We start from the raw sequence: 26,620 nt of genomic DNA, 5'->3' as shown, positions 1-26,620 counted from the left end.
GTGGTGAGGGAGGTGGCGGGGGGGGGAGAGGGGATGGTGAGGGGTACTTCTCGCGAGATTTGTGGGTGAGTGCGAGAGCAGTGCCTGAGAAGCGGGCCGGGCAGGGAGCGGCTGAGGCGGCGGCGGGCGGTGAGTGCCTTGGGGAGGGGAGGGAGCGTTTAGCGCCCGGGGGGACGTTTAGCGCCCGGGGGGACGTTTAGCGCCCGGGGGGACGTTTAGCGCCCGGGGGGACGTTTAGCGCCCGGGGGGACGTTTAGCGCCCGGGGGGACGTTTAGCGCCCGGGGGGACGTTTAGCGCCCGGGGGGACGTTTAGCGCCCGGGGGGACGTTTAGCGCCCGGGGGGACGTTTAGCGCCCGGGGGGACGTTTAGCGCCCGGGGGGACGTTTAGCGCCCGGGGGGACGTTTAGCGCCCGGGGGGACGTTTAGCGCCCGGGGGGACGTTTAGCGCCCGGGGGGACGTTTAGCGCCCGGGGGGACGTTTAGCGCCCGGGGGGACGTTTAGCGCCCGGGTGCCTGCCTCTCTCCCTTACTCGGCCGCTCTCCCGGCCGTTAGAGGAGCGGTGCTGCCCTCAGCCCCGAGCCGGGCGCTGCCCGTGTGCCCGCCGCGTGACGCACGAAAGCTGTGAAAAAATAAGTTTTTTTCTCTTCGTGTCTGGTCGTGGGGCGCTTCTCCACGCCTCGCTCCCCGTCCTGCAGCGCCTGCGGGTGTCTGTGGCTTGGTTTGAAGCGCTCGCCGCTATCGCGCGGCTCTGACAGCTGTTTGTCTTTTCGTGGCTGAGCAAGCATAAGCTTTAATGATAAACTGGAGCTGGTAGTGCTCTGATCTGGGCCCTGCCTGGGAGAGAGGGGGAATAACTGTCACGGAGTGGGGCTGGGAGCGCTGCAAAGGTGTGGTCACAGCCCGGGCAGAGAGCGAGGGTGGCCGAGCTGTATGGCTGTTTGTTGCCCTGTGCTGTGCCGAGGGGAAGGCTTGCACTCTTTTAAATCTATATGCATAACCTTCATCAGAGGTTATGTTAACTTACTTAAATGTTTTAAAAACACATATTAAATATATGTATTTTTAAATTGAAGTGTGAAGGGTCTCTTCCAGCCTTAAATGATACTGTGTTTTTGTTAGCCCTGTTATTTAAGGAACAGTTGATTTGGACTTTACCTAGTTTTTGTCTATTTGCAAGGAGGGAACAACTTCTTTTAAAGTTGTATAAGAGTGTGTTATGCTGTCTTTTCTTGTGACTAGCCTTGTAGTTCCATGCTGTCTTAAGAAGTTCCTAGTTTCTTGCTGGCCCCTTCAGTTGTGGCTGTTTATAACCAGGATTGTTCTAGCAGGTGACTAGGTAATAGAAAAGGCGGCAGAAACACCTTAAGACGTGGTGCTGCTGCTGAGGTCAGATTATCCTGCACCTCCAGTCTAGGTAACCCTACCAAAGGAGACTGAAAACATGCTAGATTTTTTCCTTCTGCACAGTTTAGGAAGTGGTATAGCTCAATAGAATTTTAAGACTAATATATTTAATTTCCACAAAACTAAAATCTGTATGTGTGTAGGCAAATTACATTGTATAACTAGAGCTAAGTGAAACTTGCTGCTCAGATACCTTTGCTAAAAAAGGCCTGTTCAGAAGAATTGGCGTATGCTTTCTGTTAATTTAGCCGTGCTAATGTGGGGGAAGAAGACGAGGAGTAAAAATAGCTTTGGGAAAGTGGAAACTTTATTTTCATGCTTGACTCTTTGTTCTTTCAAAACAATACTTTGAGCTGGAACTATTTTTTTTCATTTCCTTTGTTATTGTGAAGTTGGCTACGTATACCAATCACGCTATGCAGATAAATAAGTTCAGTGATGGTAGTTGACTGATGAGTTGAAGATAATACTGGCTGCTGGCTATGTCTTTTATGGTTTGTCACTTTGAAGATGTGGAGCTTCTGTGTCATTTGTTTTTGTTGTTATGAAATGTGGTAATGACTGTTAAGTTCTGTGAGATGAGCCAGCAGCTGTGTAATGCTAATGACATTTCAAAGTGGATGTGTCTTGGGCTAATGAAAGCACTCAAGCACTCTGTACTTGTGGTACTGTAACTGTTCTAGTTATCTTCACTAGCAGCTAAAGATAAGTGTTAACTTTGGAATTTTTACCAGCTCTTTGCTAGTGTTTAAGGTGACGCTTCAGTTGAAAGTGGCGAGAGATGTTTAGTGTATATATGATTCTTTAATCTTCTGGATTCTTGAAGGCAGTATGTTTCCTTGTCTTAGGCCTTCCAGGTAGTTAGAACGTGAAGCTTAGCAAATTACAGAGGAACAACATCTTAAATGTTATCCTATACAAATATTAGGTCCTTGTTTTCATCATTCTTAAGTTGATCTAATGGCCTTTGTCAACAGCTAGAGTTGCTTCTATCTATATCTCCCACGATGGCACTTAGCACTTGTGTGCTAGAAATCCATGCCTCTTAAAAACTGTCTACGTTTCCCGTTATTAAATGTTACTTCCCTTGAGAAAATTACCACTATGCGATTAATTTTCTTTTTTTTTTCTCTCAGTGGAGTGGGGATTTAATCCCTGAACACTGCTGACCGCAACATTCTTTCAAGTGCTTTTCTGACTTCATATAGCAATGCACACCAGGCTGTGATGCTTTCTCACTTGCAAAATTACTCATCGCGTATTTTTTCAAAATCTGCCTTCGAAGAAATTAAATGAAGTAGATCGGTGAACAAGTATTTGCACTGTTCTTCTAGAGCCAGAGAACTTTGATTGTGCTGTGTAAAATAAGCTTTGGTTCTATAGTAACATCTTGCTGAAAGATGTACAGTTGAGAAATCTACCACTTTAGAAATTTTAATTAGTGGACAACTTAAGAGATAACGGATGCTGCATAGCTTTAACATGTCTTTCAGTATTTCTTTTGGAGATTGGAGGGGGGTGTCTTCCCTTAAGCTTCTTAATGACATCTCTCATGTTATTCAGGCCACGCTTTTTTTCAGTAATCATCAGAGTAGAACATTCTGATAAATGTAGTTACTAAGAAACAGCTGACTTGGGGAAAAAAAAAAGAGAAACAAAACCCTGACAAGTCAGAAAACTTAAGTAATGGAGAGTTCTGAAAAAAGAGAACATTTCTATTTTATTAATCAAATATTCTGTGTGTTAAGGAGTCCTTACTTCTACAAAAAGATACTCAGGGCAGTTCTAAATCTAACAGTTCAGTTGTTGTAGAGATGTAAATGTGGAACTAATCCAAATTCTCTGTACAAGCTGAGGTATTTCAGTGCATGCTTCTTTGAGGTCCGTTCCTTATTTTAAAACAATGTATTTTAATTTTGGTGGTCCGTGGTGACCAGATCTAAGGGTACGGCAGTCCTGAAAGAAGCTGCTACATGTAGGTCATCTCTCAATGGGTCATAAGCTAAAGAATTAGATTTCTTACTAAGTTGTTTCTGTACATCTCTGGATGTGGTTGTTTAACTTTGCCTCAGTATGCTGAACAGCACTAAAAGTGATGACAGTCTCTAAACCATTGTGGTAGTTTTACCCACTCTGCTTTCTGCAAATCATTGTTGGTCTGGGGAAATTTGCAATTGGCTTCTGCTGATTTCATCACTTTAGGAGATTGAAATCAACAGATTCAGATCCTGTCAGCTGGTGTTCCTGCACTGGCAAAGGGTGTCCAGGATCGGCAGTACTGCCAGTAGAAAACTCCTCTTATGTAGCTCCTGAGAGGAGATTGAGCACGTGTTCAATATCCAAACAAGAGCTGATCTGTCGTCATAAGCTTTTGTGTTTACCATATGTACATTGAAGTAGTAATTCTGAATTTCAGTCACAAATTGGGCCTGAAAGAGAATGTATTTGTGAAAAGGTAACACTAAAGCGCAACTTAAATTGCCTACAAAATCTTTGCAATGATTATAATTAGATCATCTTTTGAGAGAGATGAAGTTCAAGGGGAATGGTTTTTAGGGTTGAAATAGGAAGGTTGCCACACAGCAAATATACCTATCGTGCTATATTCCAGGCAGAGGCATGGGTTGCTGCTGAGGATTTGGAGGGGATAGGAAAAATCATTTGTGGAAGTGGAAGAGTGAATTTGCTCCTTAAGCCCGTTTCTGGTCCCCTGTGTACCAACTTTTATATAGTAAGCTTAAAAAAAAAAAAAAGTTGTTCAGGGTTTTTTTCCTTACATTTAGTTGTGGTGCTTTTCTTAGCAAAAATGTCGTGCTACATTAAGCATTTGAAACAAAGCTGTGTAGGTATTTTAGATTCCTTAGAGTGTGTTTTGCACGTTTTACTCTGTGGTTCTTATTCCATACGTCTTTGGTTAAAGGTATAAGTGGGATGAAGCTGATGAAAGGGAATTTAATAGTAAAGCTTAAAAGGGAAGAAGGGGTCTTTGCCCCAATGTTTCTGTTGAGCTCTACTCACCAATTTTATTCTGAGGACAGTTGAGCAATAAAAGAATAATATGATCTAACCTCTGAAACTTTTATTAGCTGACAGAAGGCAACCAAATGTGTTATGCCACCATCACAACTACAGAAAGATTAATGAGAGAACATGCAGTTCTGCCTTGAGTACAACTGCAACATACAATGAGAGAGTGGATCACCGTCTAGTGATCTCTGCACAATGTAGTGCAGAGGCAGCTGAAGAATACTGGTTGGCACGGTAGTGTGCTCATCGGTCTCCAGTGTCCTACCTGCTCACGGGAGCTGGATGTTTTTCTGTGGAAGTAATGGGAAGGAAATCTTTGAGAGCCCAGAGCATTTGTTTGCTGTTAACATCTGCAAAACTCCTCCCAGACGGCAGAGGTGTGAAAGGTCTTGCTTGTAATAGATTGGTTGGTAGAGCTAGGCATAGAATTTGCATATGAGTAGGGATTAAGAAGGGCAGAAATGGGGACCTGTAGGTTCTGGTGGGCACCAAGTTGACCATGAGCCAGCACTGGGCCCTTGTGGCCAAAAAAGCTGATGGTGTCCTGGGCTGCATTAGGGAGAGTGCTGGCAGCAGGTCGAGGACGGTGATCTTCCCCTTCTGCTCGGCCTCACCTTGAGTACTGTGTCCACCTCTGGGCTCCCCGGTACAACATGGACATGGAGCTCCTGGAGTGAGTCCAGTGAAGGGCTACTGAAATGATTATGGGACTGGAGCATCTCTTGTGTGAGGAAACTCTGAGGGAGCTGGGCCTGTTCAGCCTGGAGATGCAAAGGCTTGGGGGGATCTAAGCCATATGCATAAGTTCCTGAAGGGAGGGTGATGAGGATGGGGCCCAACTTTTCTCGGTGGTGCCCAGCGATAGGCAGTGGGCACAAGCCAGAACACAGGAAGCTCTGTCTGAACAGGAGGAAAAGCTTCTTTACTGCAAGGGTGACTGAGCTCTGAAACAGGCTGCCCACGGGAGTCTCCTTCTCTGGAGATATTCAAAAGCTGTCTGGGTACAGTCCTGGGTAATGTGCTCCAGGGGACCCTGCTTGAGCACAGGGGTTGGACTAGGTGATCTCCAGAGGTCCATTCCAACCTCAGCTATTCTGTAATTCTTTGAAAATTTTAATTGCTTTGGAGGGATTGGCGTGCTTGCCTATTTTATAGGCCTGATCCTTAGTAGTATGCTTTCTGATACTGTTTAATTATAGCTAACAGCTTTGTTAATTTGTGAGCCAGACCAACTTATTTTTAACCAAATTGTGCTTAACCAGTCAAACAAACAAACAAAAAAAAACCAGAAAGGTAAATCTTTTCTGAGAGCGAGGAAGGGAAAATGGAATACGTGCTTTGGAAGCTCTTAAATGAGTAATCTCTTCAGTCCCTAAAATGACAATTAAAACATGTTTGTCTAAACTGAAAATCCTCTTTATTGCAAAAATTACATGTGTGTTTTAGGGGGGAAATATTTTCAGTGAAGCTTACGGATGAGAATAGATATAATTTCTTTAATAAATCAATATCCTAAGGCTTCTTAGGGGAAACTGTAGTCTAACTGCCACTTCAGTGTGGTGTTTAAAAGTATCTTGTTGTAATCATCAAAACCCCGGACCTCCATAACAATGTTGCATGGAATTGGAAAGGGATCAATATTGCCGTGTTAATCTCAGATCTCACTCAAAAAAATAAAATCAGTGATGTATCATCACAGCAAGAAAGCAGGAGGTTTCATAAGTTTAGCTTCTGTGTGTGTAGATATATATGCAAATCTTTTGACTGAGTTGGTATGTTTTGTGGAGAATCTAAACAGATCTTTTTTTTTGTACTGGCTGTTGTCTGTTAGGATTATGTCCTATGAGTAAGCTGATTCTGAGTAATATTTTCATTAAACAGTCACAGAAATTATAGTTTAATTTGCAAATGTCACTGTTCTTTCTGCTGTCTTTTTTTCTAGGAGGAGCAGGGAAAAGGTGAAAAAGGAAATGTCTTCCCATAGTAGCGAGTCCTTGAAAGACAGTTAAAACGTTCATTATTAGTTCGGGGAAGAATTTTCATGAGACTATATAATTTCTATAGTCTGTTAGTAGACAGAAAATGAGGTTTGCTATTTATTCAGAACATGCTCCATCTAGAATTTTTTTTTGCTTAATTGTTCATCTTCCTATGTTGTACCTTCTTTTCCTCTTAGCCCAACATGCATTAGTTCTTCTGGAGGAATAAAGCCATTTAAGATATTACTGAAAGTAGGTCTGTCAGACTTCCCCCTTCCATCTTTTCCCAAAACTCTTCTAGATTTGACTTGGGGGCGGTAGGAAAACACAACTAAGAAACCTGGTTTGAGCTATGGTTTGTCAGAAACGTTTGAAAGAGTCACAAACAACTGTTCTGGCTTCTCTTGAAATAAATTCTAATAAATGTTACTAGGGCTGCCTGTATTTGTCTTCTGTAGGTGAACAGAAGGAGATTGTTACTGTTTCAATTCGAATCAAGTGTCTAGAGATGCTGATATACTCCTTTCAGGTGAAACAAAGTTGTTCTGACATCTCCCTCCTTATCAAATTCTTGTCTTTATACAGCTGTTTCAGCCTTGCGTGTAGAACTAGCTGCATGAATCAGAGCAGCTGGGTGGGATTGTGATGAGCACACTGGAAAAAGTGCCTAGTGTGACCATCTCCTTTTGCTTATGTAAGAACAGCTGGGTCACATGTCCACAGCAAAAACGTGTGCCATTCCGTATTCGGTGATGTGTTAATAACTGTCATCTTGTTTGACTATAACAGCAACTCAAAACTATACAGTGTAGCGGAGTTGCTTTTTCAAGTAGAATGATTTGTCTTGCTGTTTCTCTATTAATCATTCTCCTGGTGCCCTGAACTCTCTGCTGCTGCCTTGAGACAACAGGTCATTAATGATACTGTTTGGTGGAAGAAATCCCTTAGGAATCCTTTTTTGTAAATGAAGGAATCGTTACCATAGTTAAGGTATACACCAAAACATTGTTATAGGTGGCACTTGCCCTCCCTTTTCTGCAGGTGAAAGACTAAAAGAGGAGCTGTTGTATGCTACTTCCGCTGAAATAGAGAGCCTTTATTTGTAACAGCCTACTCATCCTAACATCTCCTGGGTGATAAGGTAGTTGTGATAACTATATGTAGGTTATCAAAATGCATTTTAAATGCCTTCTAAGTCTTTTCTCCCTTCCAATTTCTTGAAGGCAAATTAGCAAGGGTTATTGTGGGAATTAGCACTATTTTTCCATTGTCCTTTTCCTGTTAATCTGTACATACCACTACCATTAGGTCAGTTCTCCTGCACTGGGACTCGTTCGGTGGAAGAACTGGTAGGGAGCCAGTCATGGTTCCCAGGGTCTCTGAGCTGGTTGGCCTCTTGTCCAGTCCCTGCCTGGCCCAGAGCAAGTGCTGCTCCGGTTTGTGCCAGCTGGCCCTGGTCCATGGGGTGGAGAATGCTGGCCTGCAGAAGCAGTATATGAGCTGGTGGTTTGGTCTGTGCTTGTAGGGAAACTTTTGTTTCAGCCCCACTCTTGCAGCACAGAAGAATACATCTAGTGTGCAATCTTAAGCCATACTTGTTTTGAAAGTGGTAATTAGTTACACTTGTAAAGATGTTTCCAAATAACTTTTTTTTCAAACACTTTTTTTGAAAACAATACCCTTCATCATTTCACTTAGGTGGAAAGCAATTTAAATATACTTAATATTGATTTTTTTCCCAAGGTTTGTATAATAAACGTTGTCATGTCGGAAAATGGGAGTAGGAGTCTGTTTACATATCTCTTAAAGGTTTTGTGCATGAGCTGTTGGAAAACCTGTAGGCGGTTGTTGCTTTGTTTCCTAAGGACAGATGGAGAGGTGGCAGGAGAGAAAGCGGAGGTAGCATGGTCACCAGTAGTATTCTGGTTTGTAATTTCCAGGTGGTTTTAAACAATGTGTTTCTAGTGTATGTACACTTCATACATATATATCTATATATATATCTATATATCCTTGAGACTACTAATAGATGAGCTTAATGCTCATACAAAAACATACTCTAGTTATTCTAGCATGCTTTCTTGTAATATAGAGAGTATCCAAATACATTTTTTTCTTCCTAATATGTTAGGTGAAGCGGACCTTTACTGCCTGGCTGAGCCCATATGTTTCAACAGCATTTGTGTGCCCCTGAGGTTGATTGTATAGTGCTAGTGCTTGCAGCTTAAGCTTCTGTGCTGGAAAATCTTAATTCTTTAAAACATGGAAGTGGCTGAGTTGCATTACATTGAGATTTTTCATGAATCTAATGAGGGTGCTCGTCACCAAGATGATGGACTGGTTGTCCATTAACTGGCCTGCTCAGCCCAGTAGCTTGCATTCAAAAGTGTCTGTAAGTAGGTGCTTCAGGGGAAGTGGAAATAAATCAATCTCATGGTTTTCATTTCCACCTTCTAGGTTCTGTATATTTGTTGCTCTGAGAATTCCTGCTCTGGCTTCTCTGTCGGGTAAATTCTAGTGGATCTCTTCAGTGTTTTCCTTGTGTTTTTTTTTTGTGTCCCCTCAAACTATTTTTGAGTGTGCATTGTCCTTTTTACCACTCATAGAATTTCTTAATTTTATTTTTTGAAACTGGCTTCTACTGGTTTCACTTAGTAGCTCTGGTGTAGGTTGGAGTAGATCATGAAACAGTTCAGTCATACATCCTCCTTTGCTCTCCATCATTTTGTAGATCCTGTGGATGTGGGAGAAACCTGATGTGTCCATTGCAGTGTGTGATCAAGGCCACCTCTCCATGTGCATGTGTGCTGTTTCAGGACAGTGTTCCTTGAGTCTCAGTGATAGCAGTCAGTGAAAATACAGGCTTGCATGTAAAATTGAAGATATTTTACTACTACATTTTCTGCTTCTTTGCCTTTAACTGGTAAACTTAGTAGTAAATTGTGTGGATCTTGTCAAAATGTTTTCGTGGGCGAAACAGAACTTCGGATTCCATATTTTTTTTTCCTTTGGTGACAACAGTAAGTCGTCTAAGGAGATGTCTTTCCCTACCAACACAGAGCATTTGTGTTTATAGATGTTTACGAAAGTCCGTATGGAGATGATGTACATAACCTCTTGAAGCTGGTGGTAGTGAGTGTGGTAAATAAGCCTAGCCAGCGGTGTGAGGGAAGCTCTTACAGGTTTTGCATATTGGCTTTTTTACATGGTGATGAATCAAGTTGCTTTTGAAGAAGAGACCTTGTGCAGAAACTTCTATGTGGGTGGGAATTGAAATGAACGCTGAAAAGAACTTATGGAATCTGTGTTGTTTCAAAATGGAGAAGCCTTAATCTGTAAGTGAAAATACCTAGTGTTTGGTGTTTTGTGGGACCGTCCTCTATTTCCTTTTGTTTTTTGAAGCACAACATGGTACTTGACTGAAGCAGCTAATGGTGCCATTGTGAAGTAGGGGCGAGTTAGTTGTGTTTCATCAACACGCTGCATCATAACAGAGTTCTAAGAACTTTGCCTGCTTGTAAGATGATGAACATTCCCACTTCATGGGAAGTGAAACTCGAAAAGTTCTTTCAAGTGTATTCTTGCTCTTCAGCTCTGATAGAGATTGTGACTTAGAAGACAAGTATCAGGCATTAGAAGGCAATTTCTTGTTGATGACCTGTAAGTTTGGTATGTCGTGATGAAGGATCAGTATGTGTATGACTAGTGTCCTACTCATGTTTTCGGTGATAGTTGTAACCATGTTTAGAATAAAATCTGTCTGACTTAGAGCAGTTTTTCTTTTTCTTCTAGTGTTGTATGTACTTTCATGTAGGTCATGATATAAATAGTGGGAACAATCACTTTCTGAAGAGGAGAACCTAATTCTAGAACTTAATGTTGAATAAATAATTTTAAGTCTTAAGGTGAAAGTGATGGACGCTTTTAGTTGTGAGTAGCATTTCTAGCTTTTGATCTATTGTTACAAAATAACAAGAAAATAAATGAAGGGAGTTACTTTAAATTACTTGCTAAGAGTACCTGTTTTCTGGTGTAGGGTTTTCAAATAAAATTGAAGCCTCTATGAATCATGAGCTTAAGAATTCATTTTGAAAGTTCAGAAGTGGTAGCAGCATATCTCTGGGTGATAGCAATATGCTTTTTGAGTTTTAACATTTGAACTTGACCTGCAAATTCAAGCTGACTCTGAAATGTAAGTTTAAAGTAGGACTTCCCACAAAAGACCTTAGAAAAGCATCCTTTGTCCTGTTGGTGGGAGCATAACTTCACATATATTCCAGTAATATTATAAAGTATTTTTGAAGCAGATACTATGAATATATAAATTATTTTTTTTGTTGGAGCTGGGGCTGGCATAACTTAAATATAATAAATTTAATTGTCTTAGAGAACTTCTTGAATCCTACAATTTCATTTAACTTGTTGTCTTGAGACAAAAATAATCAAGCCAGATCTTCAGACAATAGTATCAACTTTGAAATATATAAAGTACTGTGGGGGGGATGTTTCCTATCAAGAAGTGTTCAACAGTGACTTAGATACATCCCTAATGTGAATTCGGGGGATAATGTATAGTCATGATATATAGAAATAGGTCTATTCTTTTTTAATCTGTGAGGAAATAAAAAGTGTTGTTACTGTAAGCTTCAAGGGTGAATTGCATTAAATTGTATTGTTGCATGTGCCTCAGGAAAAATATATCTCTGATATGTTTATATATATAAAATATATTTAGTACATAAAAGAAACTATCATAAATATTTATGGTGCATTTTGATGTGTTTTTGAGTAGAGTATTTCAGAGACAGAATGTATGACATGAAAATACAAAAAGTGTGCCCTTAAATATGCTGTTTAACAAAGTTAATGCCACAGTCTGTTGTTATTTTGTCATTGTATTAATTGTTTAAAGTTTTTATGTGGTCTTTCACTTGTATAATTACCAGTATCCTTATGTACCTTTCTACTTACATCACAGTAGCAGCATATGCCTACAGAGAAGAGAAGTGAAATTTAAATTTTTATGTAGTTACTTGGATATGAAGTGAAGCTTTTCTCTTAGGGCTGTTGACTGATTAGAAAGAGCTATTTACTCTCTGCAGGCTTGCCTTGGCAAGTTCTGTTAGATATATAAATATCAACTGTTTCTTCTGTTGTAGGCTCTGAAATGTATTTCTGTAAATGAGACCAAGTTCTGAGCGCTTCTGTGGTAAAACACTAAATGCGTTCATGAAGGTGGTTTGTATGTACGAGGTCTTATGCATAGTCCCAAAGTCTTAACATAGCTTATAACAACTACATACAGTTGAAGACAAAGGGGGGAAAAATCATCATTAGTGTTTTTCTCCTCTGGGAAGATCATGGATGCTCTTTCAGAAAATTTACTGTTGTATATGGATGTGCGTTGTTCAAACCCTTTTAGACAAATATTAACTTATTCCATTAATTCACGTGGGTTTGCAAATACTACTTAATTGTTAAAGAGCTTTTTTGGGTAGGGATTTGGCTCCTCTGCCGTGACATTTATGTGCACATGTATATTTATAGTTGTGATCTGTCTGGAATTTGCCTTTGTGGTTTTGTTTGCTCTTTAACTTGTTCTGTGATCTAGTTGTCTTTCAGTTTTGTCTGAGGTTCAGTAGGTGAGGAATGCAAAAGTAGTGGCTTAACTTAATAGAAATAGGAGTGTTTTTATTGAGCTTCAGGGAACGACACAGGTCTGCTTAGGAGCTTTTCCTTAAAATAACCATGTACTGATACTAACATTGTTAACCTAGAATTTGAGTTCACAGTGTCTGTTAGTGTGAATGTTTCCTTGTCTGTATGTTAATTGATTTCAGTTGTTCTTATTTAGGCTTCTTTGAATTAATTGCATTATTTAAAGTTAACATTATCAATGCAACTGTTCTAAGATCTGGAAGTGGTATGACCTTGCTCCTGCTGTTCTACTGAAGTTACAGTGCATAGTCTAACTTGTATGGACAAATGATATGGTTGTTCAGAGAGAATAATGGGTAAGATAGTCTTTCAGTAAAATAATTGTTGCTTTAAAATAACTGAGAATACTGAGTGAGTAGTTAGATTCATTCTCAGAGTGAAGGTGAGCTGTTGAAAGAACAATTTTCAGCTTGTGAATTTCAGAAACATTTTTAGTTAAAAAAAATCTATTACAAAAACAAATGCTGCTTCTTAACTGAAGAGCAAACAAAATCCTCTGTCAATGGAAAGGGGCTCATTAGGCAAGTTCTGTATGGATTCAAAATTAGTCTTCCAGAGTTAAGGAATGAGGCATGAGACTCTCAGGCCTTTTGGTGATCACGGCATTTAGATCAATATTCTAGTAGAATTTAGAAAAAGCAGAAAAGTGTCTGTGGACTTGAATTAAAAATTAAACGTAACATTTTGAGTGATACATTGTAGAGAAGATATGATCTTTGTTAGGCATGTCTTGTAGATAAACAGCTGGGTAACATCTTTGCTTGATGTTTTAATGCTTCAGCATGACACACAGACTTACATGGATTGCAGGTCTGGTTATGTCTTAAAACATCTCCACTACATAGATGTTTTTTTTCCACTTTATCCTACAAGAATCAGATGGTCAGACATTACTGATACTTGGTCTGTACGCATGCTTCAGAATAAAGGCTGAGACTATTGGTATAGAGGACGTCTGCAGAAGTATGCTTTTCATTTGTCTACCAAGTAACACACCCCCTGAAAGTGTATGGATGTGAAGTGGACTGAGTAATATTTTCAGAAAGCTGGGGTTCTTTCATCATGTAAGTTGTGTTTCATGTGCTTCTGTAACATGAGATTTCATACAGCACAGGCATCTGGAATATTCTGTTATTTCTGTTCCTTCCCTCACCATGGGATGAGGTGTTTGGGAAGTTGTTCTACCAATGTTTAAACCTTTCAATTTCAGTTGATTTGTCTCATACTATTGTGAACAGTGAGCATAATCAATTCTGCAAACCTGTTTTTTGCCAAAGTAAAAGCAACAGCTTCATAGACTCTACTCGATAGTACAGTACTGGAATGCAGCTGTTGTATCTGACTGTAAACAAAGACCTGATACAGGTGGAGAATTGATTCTTACTGGGGTATATCAATCAGAAGAGTGGATATGGTAGGATGAGGAAGAATGTTAGCTAACCGGTGGATTTAATTTATTACATATTTGCACTTTGCCGTGACACCAGCTGATTACTGGAGCTTTATGTTTGAGCATTTGCTTAGCACTCATTCAGAAGCACTCCAAATCCAAGTCTTCAATGATGGCTTTACTAATTTATAGATACCCAGATTAGCAGCTTGCTTCTGGGAGGCTTCGGTAAGTTGCAGGATGCAGTGCTGATGGCTTGTCACGTGCAGGAAGCTGGGAGCAGGATTGGCTACGTGAGATCTATCAGGTTGTGTACTGTTAATGCTCCTTAAACAAATTGGATTACAGCAACCATCCCTCCTTTAAGTAAAAATTCAAGTAAAAGTCCAAGTAGAGGCTGAGCATGCATACCAGCATGCCACAACTAGAATTGTGTGTGAGAGCAGGTATGCTTGTAGTGCCTTCTGGTACTTGGCCACAAAGTGTCGACATCTGAAGTAAGGGGTGACTGAAATGCACATACTGACAAAATATCCTATGATGGTTATAAATACTACTGCAAAAGAAGTGGAAATGCAGGGATTTGTAAAGAATAAAATGATTCCATAAATGAATTCATCTGTCCCACCCTAGGTGATGACCTTATCTCTTTTTATAGAGAATACTCATTCAGGCATTAAAAAAAAAAAAACCCAAACCACAACTTACCCAACAGAAGCAGGATCTTTCCACAGTCAGGTTTTTTTTTTTTTTAATGCTTCTTATTCTATGTATATGGTAGCAGGCGGGGTAAGACTATAGCAATAACATGAAATATGTAGTTCTTCTTGATAGGTGTCTTGTTTTCTGGTCATGTGTGTTTATTTGAAAGGACTGCAGGGTCAGGAGTTCTTGTGGACAGTGCATGAAGGATTTTCTTTTCATGTTAATAACTATTGAAGGGGAATGTGGGTTAAAAAGCAAAATGAACAATGAAGATTCAGAGTTCTAAAATCCTACCGGTTATGATTTTATCTGCCCTTGAAACTGCTGTAATACTCGAAGACTGGAAGATGTAAAAACTTAGCACGTTTACCAGATGGATTTCATTATCTGAAGAAGTGCCAGTCTGATTAGTGTGATCGCTAGATATTCAACTTGTGCACGCTGGAGTTGAAACAATTTTAGTTGTTCCACTGATTATGAAAGACTTGTATGCCACAATCTATATGACAATTTGTTTAAAGAACTTGATAAACATGTGAGAGGTACTGCAGCCTATTTATAATCTCTGATTGTATGGTAAAAGGAAGGTCTTGCTATGGAGAGAAAGCAGGAACATACTTTCTGGAAGCACGTGTTCCAGTTAACCCATCAACTTTTAGAAAATATGAGGTTCTAAGCTGTAAGTTAATTCTGTGAAGATCTCCTGTAGGGCAGAAAGTAGAAATAGTGTAGTTGTTACTGTGGACCTTACTCAGAATCTTAAGGCTTTTCATTTTTAGGGAATAACTTACCTAATTAGGGTATAACTTGGCACCAGCACCAGAATAGCACGTTCCCCTCTGAAAGGAGAGAAAGGATGCCTGAGCTTTTACTCACTGATTGTCAGCAAAAAGTCCCAGTGTAACTTTTTAAAGTTTTGACGCTTGAGTGGAAGAAAGTTTTGTTTTAAGGAGAAGTCCTTACTATTATGTTCTTCAGTGAAACCTAGGAAGTTAATTATTATGTCTTTAAAAGTCCCCTCCACACCCTTTTTAATTGCAACTCCTTGGGTATTCTTTTGATAGCTATTTAATATTTTCAATGGGGAAAATATTCTTTTCAAACTAGCATATATACCTTCTTCCACTTCCATTGACCAGAGGTTTTGAAAAACCTAACGAAAAATAGTCCTGAGACTAGTATGAGGTGTTGCTGTCCTGACAGCTCTATGATTCATCAACACTGTGACACAAATAGTACGGGGTCCTTCTCGGACTCTCAGTGGGAGTACCTCAAGTGATATAAAACATGACCTCGCTAGAGGTTGCTGTGTGATGGAAGCACAGCTGAGCATTGTAACTCCTTGCACTACTAGTATTGCAAGAGAATTTAAGGCTGCTCTAAATCTTGTATTAATAGTGATGAAGTTTGCTGTTGTAGTTCAGAGTTAGTGACTCCTGGATTTGGATGGTGGTTTGTCATACTTGCAAGTAAAGTAGCTTCTTAGAGAGTAGTAGTGTACTTTAAATTAAATCAGTTCAAGTCCTGTTTTAATTCAAGCTATTGCACCTACTGCCTTAAGATTTTGTTAGTGGAAAAATGCTGAATTTAGGATGTGAGTCTACGAGAAGTTATTGGAATAGTAAATTACCCAAACCAGTACATTTTAAAGAAAGATAGGAAGAAATGGGTAACTGGTAAAAGACTAGCTCCTTGTGGAGCTTAATGACAACCTCCTCCTTCAGCTGTAAGAAGAATGGATTCTGTAACCTTGTGGCTCCCAGAGTTCCAAAAATGTAAATCAGTCCTTAGAGATTTGGTGACAAAGGGTTCCAATTCTTCTCAATACCCTTTGACCTCTGTTGGATTTGAAATAATTATAGGTATGCAAAATTCAAGCTTTTTCAAATAGCAATGAAACCTCATCTTTGTACTGTTCTGTCTTTAACCTCACTTGTATTCCAAGGGGATTAAGAAAAAAAGGCAAATCCCGGATACTGGGAATCTGGTCAATTCTAGCACAGCAAGTGGAAAAGAGTAAATATGATGTGGGGAATAGGGTGATGGCACATAGTGGGGAGAGGGAATCTCTTTGTAGCACTCTGGTTTAGACAAAATTTGTAATCTTTTCTGGTTAGCCCCCTAGTAGAGCAGCTTCTAGAAACACACTTCAAATATAATACTTCCTAAATCAAAAGTTGTGTTCTCTTCTAGAGTTTGATGGTCCTTTAGCTGCTATATGCTTTAAGCTTTAAAAGCTTAAGCTTTGTAGCATTATAAGGAAGATGACTGAGTTTAAGAGATGTCGTCTTAAGTATGACTAAAATTGGCTTCTTTTAATATTTTGTTCCAGGAAGGAGCATTTTTCAAGCTATGCTAATCAATCTTGAAGTTTATCGCAGTACTGAAAAGCAAAGATAATTTCTTAAATAAAAACCAAAAGAAGTCTTAGAGGCTGAAGCTTGTTGCCATTCCCTCTGCAGAGCATCAGAAACACTTAAATACTTAAATTTGAACTTAAATACTTAAATTTCACTTAAATTTGAACTCCATATTGTAAATCAAATGTATAGGAATTAGGTTGTCTTCTGTTAGCGTTCACCTGATGAGATGTTAGTATTTTCTTGGTATGTTGTTATACTTGTATAACAGTCTTCATACTGCCTCTATGTAGAGTGAGGGATGAAACCAACAAAACAACCATATTTGGTCTGCTTTGAGTGGCTTGAGTTGTGGTAAATTGTCATTTGGTTGTCTTTTTCCCCTCAGGTTTGATATCTTACTATTTAATAGTACTTGGCTGCAGTCAACTGCAGCTGAAAGTAGCTTAATTTTATTTTTTTTAAGAAATGCAGTTAGCCTTTCTAAAGCTTTGTAGTTAACTTGGGTGTAAAATACTTTGCAGTCCGTGCTGGAAAGGGTTGATGATACATTCAGAAAGCAGTTGTATGTACAGCTGTCTACAGAAACTGAAGTAAAATGCTATAATTATTTTGTATAGGCTACTGAATTACTTTTAGGGTAGTTATGTCTTTTACACCAGGGTGGATTCAGCTCTGTTGGTGAAAGGCACTGTATCACACTGTTGAACATTTAAACTTTCTAGTTGCTTGAGGAGGGAGGAAGTAGTTGAACAATTTGCACGAGTGTGTGCGTGCGCTTGAGAGCAAGCGAGTTGTGCTGACTGTTCAGCGGGGGCAGTCTGGGAAGTGACGTCCTGCACTATTTGTCGTTCTAGAAAGAGCCAAGACACGTAGTGGAGATGGGAGGACTCTAAAGAGGGCTGTGCCTTATCCTGTGTGTATAATTATTTATAAATGAGCAACAGGGGAAGGAATGAAATACGGCTAAGCTGTCTAGCATTTCTTTAACGTATCAGAGTTTGTTGATCTTTGTTCTCTTTGTTTCATTTCCAAATTTTGTCTTTATTTTTTCCTTCTCTAGCATCTCTACATTGCTGAGACACTGGATACTGGTTTCTGTTATAGCAAGGAAAATCTAAATTCCTTCAACTCTCAGGATGGGGAAGGATTATTATTCTATTCTGGGAATTGAAAAAGGGGCTTCTGACGAGGATATCAAAAAGGCTTACAGAAAACAAGCCCTTAAATGGCATCCAGACAAGAACAAATCTCCCCACGCAGAGGAAAAATTCAAAGAGATTGCAGAAGCTTATGAAGTGCTGAGTGATCCCAAAAAGAGAGACATTTATGATCAGTTTGGAGAAGAAGGTATGTATGTCTTTGTTATTGTCTGTGAGTGGTCACTTTTGCTATACTGAAAGAAGCAAAATGAATGTAGATGATGCATGGAAATGTGATGTATTGAGTTTTTGGCAATGTAGCTGTACTACTTTGATATTTGACTTATTTTTATTAGATTTTTAATGTAAAATGTATTTCACAGCTTAATTAGTTTTAATTTCTTATGTTAATGTGTTTTTTTGTTTTTTAAAAGTCCCAAATACTTGACAGGCAAAAAGTCACTGGACTGAAAAAGTTTGACCCATGAAGAGTTTTCTGGGATCTTGTTGTACTGCTGTCTTCCCTTGCTCTAGCACTTCTTGATGTGCAATTGGAGAGCTTGACAGATTCTTTTTTAAGATTTTTGGTAAAGGGCAGTTTGCTTGATCTCGGCAGGGCAGCCCTGAGCAGAAGCCCAGGTGTCCAGTCTGTAGTTGTTCTTGGCTTCTTGCCTGGAGAGGAAAGAATTTGGCTGATGTCATGAAATACCAGAACAATTTTTTAGCTTTAATTGTAAACAGTGATAACATGCCAAGAGAATGAGGCCTCAGAAATGTCATTTTTATCCTAAAATGGTTATCTGGAGAGGATGACTTTTTTTTTTTTATTTTTGACCAACATGAGTTTGCCTCAGTCATAAGAGGATTGAGCAATAGGGCAAGACGTTAACAACCCTCCTCTTAAATGTACTGGTATCAGAAGTTCCAGATGAAATAGTTCCTTCTGTGTTAACAAGGAGGCCCACTCATTCATTTGCATTTGCTCAGGGCCACGTGTTTTTTTTTTTTTAATTAACAGAGGACACTTAGCAGTATTTTTGTGCTGGAAATTGTGGGTTCTTATAGTGAGATGTGGCACTTTGTCATCTGTAGGACTTAATACAATTATTAATACCCATCAATTCATGTAGAAGGCCTTCAGCTCTTACAGGTGATGCAGTTTTTCAGCTTTTTGTTATGCTGCAGGTGTCCAAAGGCTCTAGTGCTGTTTTTGAAACATTCTAGGAAAAGGTGCTCGTTTAGATACTAGAGGCTTTTGTTGTCACTTGGGTCTTTTACCTTCTTGTACTTCTTCATTCTCTGGTTTCCTTTCTGTATATTATTATAGAACTACTTACCTTGTGGATTCATTTACACTTTAGATTCTTGTGCAGTAGCTCATCCTAACTACTTTCCCAAAATGCCATTTTTGTCATTTTCTCCAGACAGCTTGAAGTAAAACATAAAGCAATGCAGCCTTTCGCATCATAGTATTGCATACTTGAATCTAAACGTTCAAAACATGGATTTCTATTTATTTTGGGCATAATATTAATCGTAACAACTTCTGGAAATATGTCCTGATGACTCATTTGTTCTCTAAGCTTTTCCATTGCTTCTGAGAGTATAATTAGCAGTTCTGAGGGAAAGGTAGAGGGGTAGGAAAGAGGAGGGAGGAAACCTCAGCATTTCTTACAACTAGGAACTTGATGTACCTTCAATAAAAACTTAAGGCTAGCTATTCTTGGAGGTGTTATTCCATTACCACAGATCGGATCCACTGATCTGGTTGTTTGACATGAACAGTACTGTGACACAAGGATGTACTACTACACATTGCTAAGTACTTTTTAAACGGTCTAGTACTGAGATGGGGAAGACACCTGGATTTTAACATCTGTCTTGGTTACTGTTGATAACTAGTATTAAGGTTGTGCCTAGAAATTCTAAAATGCAGATAAAAAGATTTATTTCAAATTTAGGGAATGAATGCTTCCATAAAATTAAACCCTCAAATTTTACTGTAGGTGTAGTGCTGAACTCCTGTGAAATGAAAAATAAGTTAAAAAAAAAAAAATAAAAATTGTCAAACATGATTTTAGAAATACATCTCTTATGAAAACCTTCATGGTTTTTAATCTTAGAGGTTTGAGACAGTGTTCTGGTGTTCTGAAATGCTGGAAAGTACTATCTAAAAGGAGGAAATAGGTTATCTCTACCTATCGGGAGGGGTATTTAAAACTGACTTTAGCCAGGTTTAGAATGAGGGAGGAGGAAGTATGAAAGACCAGCCAATGAGAATCATAAGGGAAGTCTTATCAAGAAGTAGTTAAATGTAAATCTCTTCTTGGGGAAGATAGAGATAGAGCTATTTGAGAACATTGTGATTTATTTGCACAGATGCGGTGGCAGTGTATATACACGATTTTTGTAGGTCTTAAGAACTTCTAAGCTATTTTTATTTGTGGCTGGATAGAAAGGTGTTCCCGAGTTTCTTCCATATTTTATATCATAGCACCACAAGCTGCAATAAGTTTGGGATTCTGAGTTGAAAATTAAAGAAGTATTACAGCTGCTGGCCCATTATGTTACTTTATTCTCAAACTGAATTGCAGGAAAACAGAGGTAAAGCTGTTTAACACTGGATCTGAGTAGAACTGTGGAGCATATGAGAAACATTATTGTATGAATTACTGCTTGACACTGAATGGTCTGAGTTAATCTCATTGAAGAGGAGTCTTTTCACTCGACTGTGAAGACATTGTCTTGTCAGTTCTGGTATCTACTGTTGCACTTTACAATAAATGGAATATTAATATAAGCTTTCTTTTTAAATTTTACTTGTTTAATTTAGGTCTGAAGGGAGGAGCTGGAGGACCTGATGGACAGGGTGGTACCTTCCGATACTCCTTCCATGGTGACCCACATGCTACATTTGCGGCTTTCTTTGGTGGCACAAATCCTTTTGAGATCTTCTTTGGAAGGAGGATGCCTGGTGGCAGAGATACTGAAGACATGGAGGTGGATGGTGATCCATTTGGATCTTTCACCAGCTTCAGTATGAATGGTTTTCCAAGGGAAAGGAATACAGTTGGTAGCCAATTACGTCGTAAACAAGATCCACCTGTAATTCATGAACTTAAGGTGTCATTGGAAGAGATATATCATGGCTGCACAAAAAGGATGAGGATTTCACGTAAAAGGCTGAACCCAGATGGTAGAAGTGTCCGAACAGAGGACAAAATTCTCACTATTGAAATAAAAAGAGGATGGAAAGAGGGCACTAAAATCACTTTTCCAAAAGAAGGTGATGAAACACCAAACACAATTCCAGCTGACATTGTTTTCATCATTAAAGATAAACCTCACTCGCATTTCAAGAGAGATGGATCAAATATTATCTATCCTGTTAAGATCAGCTTAAGGGAGGTAAGTGTCTCTTTTGGTGGAACTCAGTGTTCAAACCTATTACGTGGTACAGTAGCTACACAGCAAAAACTAAATGACAGCAATGAAGTGTTTTGTTCATTTTCTTAGAGAGCATTTCTCTTTTCTGAAGTCAAAATGTGGCTACAGAGTATAGTTATTTATAGTGGAAACACTAGCTGTTTCTATGTAAATGGAGTACCATTTCAAGCTGTTTATAGAGGTGGAGGAGAATGAGGGTGGAAGGGTAAAAGTGAAAGTTGGTAATGGCTTAAATCTTTGTAATTTACCTTTCTAGAACAACATATGTTAGGTATTGGATTAATAAATATATCTGCTATAGCATGCTCCTTGCTTGTGTGATCTGATTGCGATAGAACAAAGCAGAAATGTCTTAAAATTCGTTGGCAATAAAAATATTTAAGCCTGTCTTTTTATGTCATAAGTTATCTCAGTGTGATTTCAAAGTAGGTAGAGATTGATTTCATGAGGATAAATTATTGTGAACAGGTGTCACAGGAGCTATATATAACAACAAAATGTTATAGCCTTTTTAAATTCTGTTCCAAGAACAAAACACACTGGCTTTGAGAAGGAAAAATCAGACAACTGAGGAGAGTTCTTCAGAGTCTGAAGGCTTGAAATAGTCATAATTGAAAAATGAATGTAGCAGAGTGTGTCCTGTGTTTTTTTTCTTCATTAGCATTAGGTGAAGAAGCAAGCTTTTTACTTGCCTTAGGAACTATTTGTGCATATTATGAGCTCCCTTCTTAAAGTATTCCTAGCTAAAAATACATCTGAAGTGAGATGAAGCACTTAAAATAGGGTCAGTGAGAGAGAAAAGACAGTATTTAATTATGACATGAATAGTACAGTTCCTTCATAGATAAAAGCCTATTTAGACTTACTGCACTATTACATAATTGTGAGCATTATCAGTATAGACCAACTGTGCAGGATCAGATGAACTTGGAGGAATCAGTGTCTATCAGAGACCCTAGTAATTAATGTAAACAAACCATTGAGTATAGCAGGAGACAGCCTGGTTTTCCTGGTCATGTTTTAATTTTGGTACACCAAAATAGTCTTTGCTTTGCTTTTAGCATCGCAAATGCTTGTCTAAGACAACTGTCAAATTTGATGTCTCTGCTTATAGACATTTAAATGTCATTCTGCCATTTGTAATACAGGTTGATGAAGTATTACAGTAAACCCCCATGCAATGTAAACAAACAAAAAATGGAACAGGATTCTAAATTTACAGTGGAAATTGAGAAGTCTCTGTGGAGACTTGTTACTAAAGACTTGCAAGCAGTGTTTTCACCCTGCCTTCTATTACCATTGTATTTGATAAAGTTGTGGAAGAATATATAAGCTCAATTACTCTATAGTGACCATAAGCCTGTAAATTCTATAATATTAGTTCTGTAATATTCAGTGATAAATTGAAACCTTCCCTCTGTAGGAAAGGAGCACCATTTGAGTTTTGATATCTCTGTAGTTCATAGTTGAAGTCCTGTTTGCAATGCTAGTCGTTTCTAATTAATCCAGATTCACTTGTAGGTACAAACGAAGTTATAACCAATTCCTTTTTCTTATGATACCATCTTTTTTTTTTTTTTTTTTTTAGGCCTTGTGTGGCAGCTCTATCAACGTGCCAACGATAGAAGGAAGAACCATACCCATGACAGTAAATGAAGTTGTAAAGCCTGGGATGAGACGAAGAATTATAGGATATGGTTTGCCATTTCCCAAAAATCCTGACCAACGTGGAGACTTAATTATAGAGTTTGAAGTAGTTTTCCCAGATAACATTTCTCCAGCATCAAAAGAAGTACTTAGGCGAAATCTTCCAGTTTCATAAAATGAAGACTATGTCAACTGTTTAAACAGGACACTGGAAATGCAGAAGACTGGCAAGTCTGTGCTTTAAAAGTGCAATCTGTAACAACTAGTGGAATATTTGTTTTTTGTTTATGGGATGGGTGGGGGGAAATACTGTAATGCTGCATGAGAAGAAAAGGGTTAAGTACAAGTCACAGATGACTTCTGCAGTATAATTTACAGGGAAAACCACTCATTTTTATTTTAGATCTTCCTAATCAGAAAAGTTTATTCAGTATTTTGCTTAATGTAAAGTGTAGTCAGTTTTTACAAAGTCAATGCATACTTCTGATGAAGTACTTGAGCGTTAAGTACTTTATTTCGTAATATCCCTACTGTATCTATAGCATTACCTGTTTATATGGAAATCGGACATAGTAGTAGAAATACACACATGCACAAATATTTTAAATTGCAAAATAGATATTTTGTTATGTTGCCTTCCACTGCACAAAGCATAGACTGGGAAAATCAGCTTGGACTCCTGAACTGCCCCCCAGTGAAGTGAAAAAATTCTTTATTGCCCAAGAGCGTGAGAGGACTACATTGTAAGTTGAGCTAAGAGCATGTAGCCTGAGGAGAAAGGAGCCATTTGCAATGGGATAGTTCCTCAGGCTACAGGCAGAACAGCAAGAAAGGATTCTACAAGTACATAAACAGCAAATGTGGGCCTGCTGTCAACTGCAGCAGGGAAACTGGGTAATAAATGACATGGCTAAGGCTGAGGTACTCAGTGCCTTCTTTGCCTTAGCCTTTACCAGTAAAATCAGGCTTCAGGGATCCCAGGTCCCTGAGACTCAGATGGGAAGCCTGGAACAAGGAAGAGCTACCCTCAGTGGTGGTGAACTGGGCTAGGGTGCTCTTAAACTGGATGTACAGAAGTTCATGATGCCTGACAGGTTGCACCCAGAAGTGCTGAGGGAGTTGGCTAATACCCTTGCAAGGCCTCTATTAATTATATTTGGTTGTAGTATTTGGGAAAGGTTCCTGTAGACTGGGAGAGAGCAAACATCACTCCTATTTTCAAGAAGAACAAGAAAAAAAAATGGGTGATCTACAGGCCAGTCAGTTTCACCTCAATTCCTGGAAAGGTGATAGAGAAAATCCACTTGGAAAGCATTTCAAAATGCATGAAGGACAAAGAGGTCCATAGTCAACATAGATTTACAAAGGGGAAATCACGCTTGACCAACTTCACAGGTTTCTACAGGGAGGTGACCAGCTTGGTGGTTAACGGGAAAACAGTCCATGTTGTTTACCTTGACTTTAGGCAAAATGGCAAAGTACAGGTTAGATAAGTGGACACTAGAGTTGGATTAAAAACTGGCTGAAGGAGTGGGTGCAGTGGGGTTGCAATCAGTAGCACAAAGTCTACTTGGAGGTTAGTCACTAGTGGTATACTCCAGGGCTCAATACTGGGGCCAATACTATTCAACATTTTCATTGAATGCCTGGATGAGGGGATGGAATGCACCCTCAGCAAATTTGCAGATCACACAGAACCGGGAGGAGTGGCTGATACCACCATATGATTGTGCTGCTATTCAGAGGGGCCTTGACAGACCAGAGAGCTGGACACAGAAGAAAGTTCAGTGAGGAAGAAAAAGTCCTGCTCCCTGAGGGTTAAGTCCAGGCACCAGTATACCCTGGGAGCTGAAGGGCTGGAAAACAGAATTGCTGAGAGAAGACTGAGGTCCTGACAAAGTGACCATGAGCCAGCAGTGTGTCTTTGCATCAAACAAGGCCAATGGTATCTTGAGCTGCCCTAGAAAGCATTGTCTGCAGGTCAAGGGAGGTGATCCTTCCTCTCCACTACACAGTGATGAGGCTGCGTCTGGAGTACTGTGTCTGATTGTGGGCTCCCCAGCAGAAGAAAGATACTGACTTGCTGGGGTGAGTCTGTGAGAGGCTGAGAGAGCTGGAACTCAGCCTGGAGAAGAGAAGGCTCCAGGGGATCTTATAAGTACCTTAAAGGAGGGAATGAAGACAGGGAGCCAGACTTCACAGTAGCACCCATTAACAGGGTAAGAGACAGTGGACACAAATTAAAGCACAGGAAATTCTATCTGAGCACAAGGAAGCACTTGGTTTTTACTGTGAGGGTGGTCAAACACCAGAACAGGCTGCCCAGAGAGATTGTGGAGTCTCCATCCCTGGACATACTCAGAACCCAACTGGACATGATGCTGGTCAGCCCGCTTTAGGTGATCATGCTTGAGTAGGGGTATTGGGCTAGATGATCCCCAAGAGGCTGCTTCCAACCTAAAGGATCCTGTGAACTTTGACGTAGCAGTTTCCACAAGACAGTGTTAAGGACCATGTTCTGCAAATGAGGCTTAACCCAAAGATGGGTGGTGCTGATGTGATGGCGAGAATCCATAGGAAGTAGGTCTTTAATGGAGTGGAAAGATGCACAAAGAACACTGTAGAAGTGCACTGTAGTACAGGTATTTAAAAGATCACGCTGATCTCAAGTATGCATTATTTTCAAAGACTGAACTTTATTCCAACAATGAAGAAAAAGCCCAGGTACTACTTAAAGAAAAGTCTGCCTAAGAAAAAATGGGATAGGGGTTGCCCATAAACTTTTTATGTGCTTGCATTGATTCTTTTTTTGAATACAAATATTATTTACTTGTCTTTAGAGTTGAAAGGCGAATAGGGAAAGAGAGCCCGCTATAATAGTCTAGTTTTATAATATAGTACTAGGGCTGGTTCCCTTGATTGTGGCTTGATTTTGCTGGAAGAAATGCCTTGCAGATGTTCTCATTACTTGAGTTTAAAACCTTAACACAGTACTTTAGCAACAACTTCAAAGATTTTTCTTCATAAGAAGAAAGAATATAGAGTTTGCTGTTAGCCTTTGCCTGTGGAAATTCAGTAGTTACCTGCTCTGTTAGGTAGCTTAAGAAATAGCAGTGTTATCTTCATATAAGTGATTTTCTGCGGAAAAGTAAATCATATAGAAGTTGGGAATTAACTTACAATAGCTTTTTAACAAGCACAAAGAATCCCGTTTTTTGTTACTCAAAGGACTAGAACTTCTGAGAGATGCTGTTTGAGTCAACTTTTCAACTGCTGATCTCTTCGTATATTGTCTGTTGTAGTCCTTAGATCTACAAGGAGCTGAACAAATGCTGGAGCAGTATCACAAAGGGAAAAACTTGCTGCTTAGTGCTTATGCGTAATGTTAATGCTCTGTATTGTTTGTTTAAAAAAAACACACTATGTTCTGTATTGCATTTCTTATGTGGTTTTTAAGTAAAAAGTGTAAAGTTGTTTTTTAATTTCCTTTTCATCTTTTGTTATGATGACAGATGCTAAAAGCAACTTAAAAAAAAAATCATCCTGAAATGTGTATGTCTGTTTAAAAGCTAATATAATTGAGATTTTGTAATCCAGGAACTTGTAACCTTAGTCCAACTTTTAAAAACACAGCAACTAGAACTATCTTTTGTAACCATCTCCAGGTAAGAGGATTTGCAGTATCTTGTGCATTTAGAGGCATATGTACAGCAAACTAACTTTCCAACTGTTTTCATGCTCAAAATACAGAAGAACTATAGGAATGGTATGAAATCCTTGTATTTCTTTTTTTTTTTG

The 26,620-nt window shown here is 39.2% G+C and overlaps 1 protein-coding gene across 3 annotated transcripts; it reads left to right on the top strand.

Annotated features, from left to right (window-relative positions):
* Positions 1 to 10: 10 nt before the first annotated feature.
* On the top strand, positions 11 to 26,586 carry DNAJB4 (DnaJ heat shock protein family (Hsp40) member B4). Of its 3 annotated transcripts, none has more exons than XM_048059052.2 (4): positions 11 to 129; positions 17,650 to 17,936; positions 20,562 to 21,136; positions 22,764 to 26,586. In XM_048059052.2, exons 2-4 carry the CDS (start codon positions 17,726 to 17,728, stop codon positions 22,995 to 22,997), a joined length of 1,020 nt encoding a protein of 339 aa, XP_047915009.1. In that variant the 5' UTR covers positions 11 to 129; positions 17,650 to 17,725; the 3' UTR covers positions 22,998 to 26,586. The 3 variants fall into 3 exon arrangements, with proteins under 3 accessions (XP_047915009.1, XP_013033437.1, XP_013033438.1); XM_013177983.3 differs by lacking the exon at positions 11 to 129 and adding an exon at positions 9,915 to 10,073; XM_013177984.3 differs by lacking the exon at positions 11 to 129 and adding an exon at positions 9,917 to 10,082.
* Positions 26,587 to 26,620: the final 34 nt, after the last annotated feature.

Source organism: Anser cygnoides, chromosome 8 (assembly GCF_040182565.1).
Source record: "Anser cygnoides isolate HZ-2024a breed goose chromosome 8, Taihu_goose_T2T_genome, whole genome shotgun sequence".
NCBI lineage: Eukaryota > Metazoa > Chordata > Aves > Anseriformes > Anatidae > Anser > Anser cygnoides.
This window is presented reverse-complemented; position numbering and strand designations above follow the sequence as displayed.